Genomic DNA, 12,110 nt, shown 5'->3' on the forward strand with positions numbered 1-12,110 from the left:
CGATTTCCCTAAACGCTCTGCCAATGTAAATGGTTAGGACAGATTCCACTAGAGCGATTGCGTTTAGGGAAATCGCAATTGCAGGACATGCAGCATTTTGGGAGCGTTTCCATTCAAATGAGTTGTACAGGAGCAGAGAAAGCGCTCCCAAAATCGATTGCAAAATGCTATCACTAGCAATTGCGATATCGTTTTGCACTTTCTAGTGGGTTCCAGGCCAGAGAGGGATATGGAGGCTGACATATTTATTTCATTTTAACCTTCTTAGCAGTAATCACAAATCCAGATTAAGGTGGAAAAAACAAGCCAGGAGTGGTTATCCCAAGCTGGACTCGTGGTAGCCGCCGGGAAGTCTATAAAGAGCAATGCCCACAGCGGGCGTTTTAACTCACCTCCTGGAGGATCCCAATGTGGGCTGCCATTCTTATTCCTCTCCATGGAGGCTCTGAATCCCCCTAGTGAGATCGCCGGCTGTCATGACGACGACAGACTGCGCTCTCACTACAGGGTTACAGCACCACCCAAAGGACGGAGGGAAAACTGCATCGCTGGATCCCAGGGAGCTGAGTGAGAGCTGGGCTGCTTCGGATCTCCCTAGCAGCATGATTTTTTTCCCAGTTTTAAGGTCTAAAATCATGCAAAAAAAATTGCACCGCTTTTAGGCCCTAAAATCTGTAATCATAATGCCAAGGGGGTTAAACAATGCAGATTGTCTGGCATCCTGCTGAGCCTCTGTCTCTTGATACTTAAAGCCATAGACAAGCATGCAGATCAGATGTTTCTGTCTCAAGTCTGACTGGATTAGCTGCATGCTTGTATCAGAGGTGTATGCCAAGCAACTGATATTGTTTAAAAGAAAATAAATATGGCAGTCTCCATATCCCTCTCACTTTAAAGAAACCAGATTTAACTAAAGTATTGCAGCCACCGTGAGCAAAAGTGTATGATTAGTTTTAACCACACCTAATTTACAATCTTAAAGAGACTCTGTAACAAAATTCTCAGCTTTATTGGCTGTATTATCTCTGTTATATAATATAATCTTCTTTCCTCTGACGGCTTTGTTAGGCTCAGGCACTCAGGCAGAAATGTGCTGGTCTGCTTGTGATAGGATACAAGCTATACACACCCTCTCCATGCACCCTGCAGGCTCTGTGTGAGTCACAGACTGAGCTCCTCCCAGCCTATCACACTCTGGTTAGCAGCCATGTTTTGTTTGTAAACACTGCCTAAAACTGGCAATTACAAGCCAGCACACAGCGTAGCCCCCTAGGATGACTGTCACCTAGGCCAAAATAGCTTGTATAGTCTTATTTTATGTTTGCTCATTGCATGTTTGCTGTTTTTGTTTTGTTTTTTGCACTACTATGGTCAATGACTTTCTCTTTGTAAATTTCTTCTCTCTTTATTTTCTCCCTGCACTATGCACTTGTACTATACTACATGCCGATGTGTACCACAAACAATTCCGGGTGCGGCAACCACCGCACTTGGCGAAATAAATATGATTCTGATTCTGATTCTGAGGATTGCAGCAGGGAGAGGCAGAAACAGCACAGAGGGGCCCAGGAGAACATAATAAATAGAATGGTATGCTTTTTATTATAAGAATTTTAGAGTACAGATTCTCTTTAAAGGGGCACTATGGCGAAAAATTGTAAAATATGTGCAAAGATAAACAAATACTTTTCTCCTATTTTGCTGTCACTTACAGTAGTTAGTAGAAATCTGACATATACGCTATAGCAGCATAGAGGGTGATATAGCGGCTGGGAACGCGGAGAATCACTCGCGTTCCCAGCCTGTCGGCGGCTGTCGCCGAACCCGGAAGTAGCCGCCGGCGGGGACAGGAGGATCGGAGCGAGGCTGCGAGGGCACCATACAGCTTCAGGGGGCTGAGGGATGCCCCAGGTGAGTAAAAATATTTTTTTTTTTACTTAAGTATTCCTTTAAAGTAGAGGTACAGTTAAATGCAGATAAAATCAAGGCAAAATCAAAGAGTACATGAGACACTGCTAGGCATGCTTAAAAAGAGGTACAGTAAAATGAAGGTGAAAGGAGTACCTGCGACACTGCTGGCACCTCCAGAAGAATGTGGTGAGTGATTGAAATTTCCTGAATTGGAAGGGGATGCTGGGCTTCTTGGCAAGGATGGAAATTTAACTGTTCTTTGTGTTCTGCTGACTGAAGTCTGGAGGAATTTATAACAAAGTTAGAAGCCTAAATCTGTGCACATACGGTGCCTTATGAAATTCGCATAATATTCAAGAATTTCTACACTAGCTCCTCAAAGGACAACTATCTGGGGAGTTTACAGGTGGTCAGTTGTTCTTTATCAAGTTTACAGAGTGTAACCAACTGCCTGTGCAAATAATCCCAACCTGTGCAGAGTGGGCAGGAAGGACATTCCTAATCATAATATTCTTCTTTCCTCTCCTAACCCCAATTTCATATGTTACAGTAATTTTGTACATCACATTGAACAATTAAAAGTGTATTTATTTTAGAAAAAATAAAAATGAAAGTGAGGAGGTAAGGTATTATTTTTCTTATTTTGCTACCACAGTATAACTGCATATTGCACACTCCTTACTGACATCATCACACCAATGTGGCAGTGTGCCCAGGCCTTTAGCAGAATATGAAAGGCAATGTAAGACAATACACCATAATAATAGACATGCCCAAACTTGGTTGCTATCAACCCTAGTTAAAGGGACTCCGAGCAGTGCAGAAACTATGGATCATTTTAAAGCTCTCTTTCTCCTCTTTCCAATGATATATAAACCGCCTCCCTACGCCTTTTAGTTTTCGCTATTTTCGCGATCGAAATTGCCACGGCCGCGATTTCGATCGCGAAAATAAAGAAAACTAAAAGGCGTAGGGCAGCGGTTTATGTGTCGTCAGAAAGAGGAGAAAGAGAGCTTTAAAATGATGTGTAATACAATGTAACTATGGAAAGATGGATATCATTTTAAAGCTCTCTTTCTCCTCTTTCTGACGACACCTAAATCGTCACCCTACGCCTTTTAGTTTTTTCTATTTTCACGATCAAAATCGCGGCCGCGGCAATTTCGATCGTGAAAATAACAAAAACTAAAAGGCGTAGGGCGGTGGTTTATATATCATTGGGAAGAGGAGAAAGAGAGCTTTAAAATGATATGCATCTTTCCATAGTTTCTGTACTGCTCGGAGTCCCTTTAACTGTTTTAACAGGCAGTTCATCATACTTGAATCAAATAATATTCTGGTAGACCTGAGAAAGAAAATGACTAAAGTGTATTAATACGGAATAGGTTATAACGACACCACTATAAAATCCTGGGACCATGCCCAACCATATGCCCCCCCCCCCTTCCTCCCATGCATAGTGACCCATTCATTCTGAATCCCCCCAACTTGTGCTGTATGGCCAGTGATTCCATCCCTCCTACCCCCTGTGTTTCCTACCCATGGTGTTTCATGTGGTAGATTCCAGGAACACCTAGAGAGACCAGGAGCCTAATAGTGCAGCATCATTAGTTATAGGAGTGATTGTAAGTATATCGTTTTATACTCACAAGGATGGGTTGCAGATCCCTGCAATCACCAAATAAGCTTTCAGGGAATAAACCCGCCGCTCCACCGCTTGATGTTATGCATGCACCGCTCCGTCCGCCCCGCATACCAACAATATGCATCGCCAGCTGACACGCGACTGTACTGGCTGGCCCAGCAATGTCGCCTAAGGGGATCAGGTACTGATCCCTGACGGACGACACAAGTCAAAGGTATATACGCACCTTAAAAAAGGATTTATCGAAAAATAACAAGAAATATAGTTGAAATAAGATAAGATAAGATGTGACAAAAGTGCATTTTTTTGTAGAAACTTTAGCCCTGCTGATAGGTCAAGTACATTTCCGTCTGTAAGGTTATGAATACTCAGCTGGATAGGTTGCATAAACAACTTCATAACTAACAAGCAGTTGAAACATTTGACATCCAGGAATGGAAAAAAGCTGTAGTCCTCAAATGAAAAATAGTGTCATTCTCTCGTGTGCAATATCAGAAGGAATCCAGAAGGGGACATATACAAAATACTAGCAATAAAGCACTGTATAGTCATTACTGGGCTACAGGCTGTTTTGGGAACTCTGGTGAAACTGATATCACTCTTCAGGGGCCAAAACTATATAACAGGCACCAGCCATAAGCAGAAGCTTCTATTTTAGTTGACTTTAGTCTTTAATACAAACATATACCAGTTAAAATACATTTCTGTGATTCTTCCCTATCATGACTGCATGTGTCATATATTTATTATACTTACAATGTCAGAATTCCCACTGCTGTTAAAACTGGGCTTTGACAATCGTGGAGGCAGAGATGTTCGGGTCTGGTCCAGTTTCCCATCTCTACTGATCCGGGATCTATCAGAATTCCACAGCTCAAAGTTTGAGGGAGGCAGGAATGGTGGAATCACAGCCTTTAGCTTTTCATTGGGGAGTTTAGAAAAGGGTGCACCATTCTTTAGCTATGAAAAATAAAAAAAAAATTATCAAGTGTTATAGTTTGTCACGTTGTCCCTAAAACTATCACGCAGTGCAATTGTCGTTCATTACTTGCAATTTCAGGAAGATTAAATAAAAACTGACTTTCCTAAGAAGTAATAGCAACAGAAGCAAATAGCTTCTGCAGAGAGCTACTGGAGAAACAATTATTGTTTTTTCAACAATTTAAAGGGCTTACTCATAAAAGTAGCGGTTTGCAGATTACCAGAAAACAATTATTTCTTTATCCAAAATTTAAAGGGCCTAGTCATAAAGGTGTTTAGATTACCATAGTTTTTTATGCATGAGTGGCAATTTTTTTAAGATCACCATGCATTTATAAAAGTGGTAATAAACTAAAGCCAAAAAATGAATTGAATTCCCACACTGATTCATAAAGTAGGAAGAACTATAAAAATAAAAAAATATTGACTTGAGGTGGTGGCAAATGGCCATGGCAGAGGCAGTGGGATATGGGAACAGTTTGCACATTTGTTTCTTAAAGTGCACATTTTATCCCTCACCTCATCCATATTCAGTTCTATGAACAAGAGTAGGCCGGAGCTTGTGTCAGTTACTGTGCTGTCACAGCCTGCGGTGTCATACTTCACAGGAAGTGGAATATCAAGACCTTACTTCATAATTAGGAAAGCCAGACAGTATAGCTGTCTTGTATATGTATGGATAGATGTACAGCTGCAGGCAAGGCCAGCTAAAAGGCTTTTTTATTTGTTTTATTTGAAACTGCAGTGCAAAAAGTGATATTTATTTTTTGCTTTCTGAAATGAACAACTTCAGTTTAGATTTGAGGTGAGCTTTAAATGCTAGGCCAGCATCACAATTGCCTATGATTTTTCACTACCGCAGTTAATTATTAATAATAAAGTGACGATTGCAATATTTATGAAGGGGTAATCAGTCTGAATGCCTCTTACGGTAACAGACCACCACACAGAATTTGCAAAAGTAGTGAACGGTACTGCCTTCTGTTTAGCAGAGTAGAAAGCAGGATGTTTCTTTTCAGTAACAGAAGCCAATGGTGGGCAAGTATTTTTGGTTTCATCAAACATAATCTGAAACCCCATTGTAGTGAACAAAGCTACAGACTTTGGGGTAACTACAATAGGCAATCAAAGCGCTGGTAACCATTGTGACTAATTAGATCACACCTTTATAACTATGGCAATAAGAGACAATCTGATTTTTAAAATAAGTGAGAAAAGAAGTGATAATCTGTAATTCTTTATAAACAGGCCTGTAAAATTCATCCGGTACTAAATGATAATGATAAACCTTTATTCTTTACATAATACAGTAATGTTTCAGGCCCACAATGTTTCAGGCCCACAATGGATATGAAGTCATATCAGAGCAAAGTATGAACAAATAACAACCATAAAACCAACAACAAACAGAAAGAGAGATAGACAGAGATCAGGTCATCCAATCAAGCTACCTATGACATGTTGGTGAAATTTATGCATGAATAAATCAAAGATCAACAATATATGCGGCACAAAAAAAGCATATGTATGGGAGAGGTGGCTCACCTGTACAAATGTATCCCTGGTGGGTACCAATGTCCCTGACTGTGGGGGCCAGATTGTGGAAAACCACCATGTAAGCACCACACCTTAATCAATGTAGCAGAATAAGAAACACAGAGAAAAAAAGACAACAGAAAGGGAAAGAAATGAGTGAAAACATAAAGAAAAAAAGATAATAACATGGGAAGTTATAACACACCTAAAGTGAGAGGGATATGGCAGCTGACATTATGATTTTTAAACAATCCAGATTGCCTGGCTGTCCTGCTGATCCTTTGCTTCTAATCCTTTTAGGCAATAGATGAAGAATGAGCATGCAGAATAGGAGCATGCAGAACAGGAGCATGCTCTTTTCTGGGTCTGACTGAAGTCTGGATATCCTGCATGCTTGATTCAGGTGTGAGATTCAGACATGTCTGCTGCCAAAATGATCAGCAGGATGCCAGGCAACTAGTATTGTTTTAAAGGAAATAAATCTGGCAGCCTCCATATCCCTCTCAGTTCAGGTGCCCTTTAAGTTAAAAGGAGGATGAAAAAAAAAAGGAGTAGAAAAAGTGCAACAGTGGAAATCTGCTAAGGGGAATATTAAGTAGCAGCATCAAAACAAAGCATCCTTTATCACAGAATTATAGAGTTTCTGCCAGACTTCTGGTAGAGACAGTCTTTGGACTAGTATCCTTAATATATTTCCTATTCAGCACTTTCAAAGTTATGCCCTGTCTGCCTGATAGGGCTCACTGCTGAAAAGACTGCAAGGCTTCCTAGAAGTCACCACAATCTGTCCATAAACCCACACATTTCACACACATAGCAGCTTTTATTAAAGTCAAAGTGTTCCCACCCATAAATGCCCACTGCCAATCTAACTTTTCCAACACTATTGTGAGGGCTGCTGAGGATGACAGGGAATGTAGTTTTCCAGCTGCCACTCGCAGCACATTACAGTGGCCACTTTTCCACACAAAGTAAGGAATGGGAATGCAGACTACGATAGGCACTTAGACCCTTCCTTATGCCAGTACATTGAGCTTGTTTCCTTCTGCACATACCCCTTTAGGGTCAGTGAGATAGCGTACTGGTTAAGGGTGTTTTTTATGTAGGGTTTGAATCCCGGCTCAAACCACTATGTAAAATAGCAAGGAGTCTTTGGGCAAGGCCCCCTAATGATCTTGGCACTTTGAGTCCACCAGGAGAAAAGTGTGATATAAATGTTGTGTCTTATCTTAACCTAAGCATCTAATATAATAAGATTGTAATATAAATATTTTCAGTTTAGGTAATACAGTGTCATTTATGGAAAGGCAATAAGTCAAATGAAAGAAAAATCTAAATGTTGTGTATTATAATACTTATTTTGCAGTTTTCTATATTAACTAGCCCAACCACTGTTCCTTCCTAATAGCTGGAGATGTTGTTCCTAGATTCTTCATCAGTATGGAAAAGTGAATATTTATAAACACCTGAATGCATCCTGCGTTCAGATATAGAGGTTAAAGCACTGGTGAAGGTACTCTACCACAAAATATACCACAAATGTTTCTAAACTCTGTTTGTCCCTGGGGCACTGAAATATAGTGTCCACAACAAGTCGCTGTCATATTTTAATCCTCTACACTAGCAAATACAGATAATTACCGTAGTTCTGTCTGTAGACCCCCCCCCCCCAACCCCCTTACACACACACACACACACACACACACACACACACACACACACACACACACACACACACTCTGACACCATTTATGGTTAATATCCTGTGCACAATATGACCGTCACATATCAGGACAGACAGGGCTTGATTCACAAAATACTTAGCAAAGTATTAATTTACTTGAACTGTTAAAAAAAGTTGTAACTTACCATTGTAGTTAACAATAAGTCATCACTATCAGTTTTTGTGCTTCCCAAACCTGAAAACCAAACATTTTCACTGATGAAGCTTATATTTTAGCAATAAAGCATTAATACAGTAAATCAATAAAGTCACTCACTTGTACTTCAAAGTAATTAAAGCATATTTAAACTCTACAGCCAGAAATAACTTTTAAAGCCCTAATGAACCCTATCCCATCAAAACCCATACAAGGTATTCAGTGAGTAGCTTGAAGGGGATCTTTAGGTGACCTCAGGTGGATGTTGTACACACTCTAGATGTACACATGATCCTTTACAAAGGCGGTAGTTATCGGCTGCCTTCTGGTGTGTGTACGCAGCTTTACAGAACAAAAGCACACCATGAAAGCTGGAGAACCAGCGCAAGTGCAAAATGCCCTACGGTCTTGGTACATCAAGCAATTATAAAGAATAAAACAGTTTTAATAAATCAGGGTTGGATTGCTCTCCAGCTAACCAAGGCATATGCTTTAGGTTGAGACCACTTTAGGAGTTGTCTAGGGGGCCTTGTTGCTAGCCTAATGCTAGTTACACACAATGCAATTTTCTGAAAGATTTATTGTCAGATTGATTACTTCCAACATGTCCGATCTGATTTACGATCGATTTTCCGTTCACTTCCATGAAAAATCATTCGAAAAATCGATCAGAAATCAGATCAGACATGTTGGAAAAAAAATCTGGCAGTAAATCTGTCAGAAAACAGTACACAGTCATTACAAGGAAATGAGTGAATTATCAGCTACCTTCACATTACTGCAACATATAACTGAGAGTAGGTGTAGGCGATTTCATTCCATGCTGCCATGTTGACCCAGTCACCACAATCAAGGACTGCTGCTGGAGTGGTTCTGTGTCAGACCCTCCAACTCATTTCCTTTCAATTTACCTTAGTTTGTTTTGCTTCCAGCCCCTCTACATGTATTTCTATCCTCCTCTATGTGCCTCTCTGCTTCTCCCGCCATATTTTTCTGTGTCCTCCTCCCTTCCAATCATGTATCTCGGTCCTCCTCCCTCCCCTTTCATGTGCCTCTATCCCCCGACCTCCAAATCCATATGACTTCATATGCTCACATGTGCTTCATTTTACCTCCAAGCCCCCCTGACCTGCCCCTCTGGCCATGTGCCTGTACAATGCCCTTACCATGTGCCCCTGGACCTCACATGCTTTTTTTCCCCTCCCTTGTCCTACATGTGTCTCTATCCCTTTTCATGTGTCTCTGCCCTGCCCCTCCATCCATGTGCCTTTGCCTTTTACCACCCAAATTTGCCTCTGTCCCTCTCCATGTGTCTTTGCCTCCCTCCCTCTTTAATGTCCGCCTCTGCCACCACTCGATACTTATGCCATCCTTTACTCCAGCATTTAATTTGTCTCTGTGCCACTTTAAAATGCTCTCAGTATTAAAAGTGCTTCAGTGCTGTAATCAGATATTCATTGAGAAGACCTTATCACTGTCACTCATAGAACTGCAGCCGTGCTGTATACATCATATTTTACACTTTCACTTGGCACACACATCCAATTTTGATTGGCCAATTTTACCACCTCAATGTATTATGAGAGCTTAGCTTCACAATCTGTTCATAGTATGCAAAATATGTTGGTCTTGATGGAGGTGATAAAGCTGGCCAGTCATTGGCCAATCAAAATTGACTGTGTGAACCAGGCTTTAGAAACCACTATACCATTGACTGGCTTACCAATGACAGGTTTTGGTAGCCTTAACTTGTAATCTTGTCTAGGGCTCTGTTGTGTCTTGGTCCAGCTCTGCAATATATGAATGTTTCTGCCTCTACATTAAGAGTTAACTTTTATTTTGCTTGGCTCATTTTGCTTGATTTTTTAGCTTGGTTTGCAAAATGCTTGTGTCTATATAACTGTAACAAACTTATCTGGTGTGGTCTCTGGAGGCTGTTCTGATAGTGTGGAGCATTGGAGGAAGCTTCCTATTCCTCTTTGGAATCCCCTGTAGACGTGAATCAGAATGTTCGCATCCCCGGCGTTCCTGTAGATGTGGGTCGGCATGTTGTTTCTGGCAGGACGCGCACAGTTCAGAGCTGCCTTTATAGGCCGAGGAGGCGTGTCTGATGGGGTGTCAGCTGTGATGTCATCAGCTGACACCTTATTGCAGGAGGTGCTGTCAATTCTGGGGGCAGGGCTTTTGCTCTGCCTCTTGGGTATTTAAGGCCAGAGTATTCACTTGCTTGTTGGCCTTGATACTAATCAGTACACTGGTTCTTGGTCCTTATCCTAGTGAGATAGTTGTTTGAGAGCTACATTTCATATATTGCGCATCAGCCCAATATATATGTACTCCAGTCAGTTTAGAACTGTGTAATATATATATATTGTAATTATAGTAATTATTGTATTTCTGTGTATGATCCGGCAAGTCCACCACTCTGATTAAAGTCTCATCCCTTTGTACCTCAGTCATCTGATACCCGTTATAGACCTCGGCTAGCTTAACGACTTTGTCTCTGTCTCATCCTTGTCTGTGCCTCGTATATCTGATCCTATGTGTATGACGTCTGTCTGAATATTGACCTAGCACCTGTCTCTATCCCTTGTACTGTAGTCATCTGATTACCTGTGTAACAATCTTAGCCCGCTTTTGACCTAGCTCTACATTAGTCTTTCTGTACCGCGCATTTCTGACTTTTCGTGTCTGGCCCGAGCTTCGACCTGACCTTGATTTAATGTATTTTCTGTGTGTACATTAGACCCAGCATTACATTATCAGGGCCCAAAAAAACATGGATGAACTGTGAAATCAGATCCTGGCGCTAGCAGGAGCTGTTATTCAGCTTACTGAGCAGGTTTCTACGCAGCAGACTCAGTTAACTCAGCTATCAAACTCGCTTGCTTAATGAAATGTTTCCGCTAGGGCTAATAACCAGCAGCCTTTGCCTAGTACACCGAATTTACCTATCGCAGAGCCTAAAATGCCTTTACCTGAGAAATTCTCAGGGTCACGGTCTGATTTCAGTAATTTCCAGAATCGTTGTTTATCGTATTTTGAAGTTAGGGCTAGATCTTCTGGAACAGAATCACAGAAGATTACCCTGATTAAAACTTTACTCCAGGGTGACTCTCAAACTTGGGCCTATGGCTTAAACCCAGATGATGAAGCTCTCACTTCGGTGGAGAATTTCTTTAAAGCCATGGCCACAGTTTATGCTGATCCTGACATTACAGCTACTGCTACTCGCAAGTTAAGAGACCTCCGTCAAGGTCGACATACTGCGGAGGAGTACGCTGCCGAGTTGAGGAAGTAGTCCGTTTCTGTTAAATGGGGTGGGGCAGCACTCTTTGATCAATTTCTTTTTGGTTTGTCTGATTTAGTAAATGATATGCTAGTTAGCCATCCAGAACCCAAAACCTTGGAGGATGCTATTTCCTTAGCTATACGGGTAGACAGGCGGATCAGATACCGTCGACAGGGTAAAATATATTCCTCTCTAAGTAATTCTGCTAGACAGAGCAGTGCTCCTTCCTTAACTGCTGAAGAACCAATGCAGTTAGGACACTCTAAGCTCTCTCCCGCGGAGAAGCTTAGGAGGAGACAAGAAGGTCTTTGTATGTATTGTGGGAAAAAGGGTCATTTTGCTCAGTCTTGTTCTAAAAAGGTTCCTGTAATGATTGGTGTCAGCAAGAACAGATTTCTGATTATGTGGTGATCTGCAGTATCACCAATAATACAGATGCTATACCTGATTATATGGTGATCTGCAGAATCACCAATAATGCTAGTATAGCGAGACACAATGTATAAGCTGATGTACAGGTGAGTGATTGGTGCAACAGTAATTCAGATAGAGATACCTACTCCCCAGAGGAGCTGGTAGGGAAGGATATCTCTATTTATCACAGGAGGCTGCACACCAGTGGGCAGGTAATGCAGACGGTACAGAAACGCTGTTCACCTGGGAAGCTGGTGATACAGATAATACGGAATATGCCGACCACCCGAGGAGCGGGTGATAATACTGTTCTGAGTATGCAGTTCACCCGAGAAGTGGGTGATAAGGCTGTACTGAATATGCTGATCACCCGAGGAGCGGGTGATTCAGACTGTACTGAGTAAATGGATCACCCGAGGAGTGGGTGATTCAGACTGTACTGAGGATACTG

The 12,110-nt window shown here is 41.4% G+C and overlaps 1 protein-coding gene across 1 annotated transcript in view; it reads right to left on the reverse strand.

Moving 5' to 3' along the window:
* Nucleotides 1–12,110, reverse strand: part of ANKS6 (ankyrin repeat and sterile alpha motif domain containing 6) — a 119,964-nt gene that overhangs the window by 27,988 nt on the left and 79,866 nt on the right. Inside the window, exons 8-10 of the mRNA XM_068236656.1 lie at nt 7,943–7,992; nt 4,313–4,516; nt 2,065–2,191 (exon numbers count right to left, since the gene is read on the reverse strand). Coding sequence (XP_068092757.1) covers nt 2,065–2,191; nt 4,313–4,516; nt 7,943–7,992 — 381 coding nt within the window. The remainder of the gene's footprint in view (nt 1–2,064; nt 2,192–4,312; nt 4,517–7,942; nt 7,993–12,110) is intronic.

Source organism: Hyperolius riggenbachi, chromosome 5, assembly GCF_040937935.1.
Source record: "Hyperolius riggenbachi isolate aHypRig1 chromosome 5, aHypRig1.pri, whole genome shotgun sequence".
Taxonomy (NCBI): Eukaryota; Metazoa; Chordata; class Amphibia; order Anura; family Hyperoliidae; genus Hyperolius; species Hyperolius riggenbachi.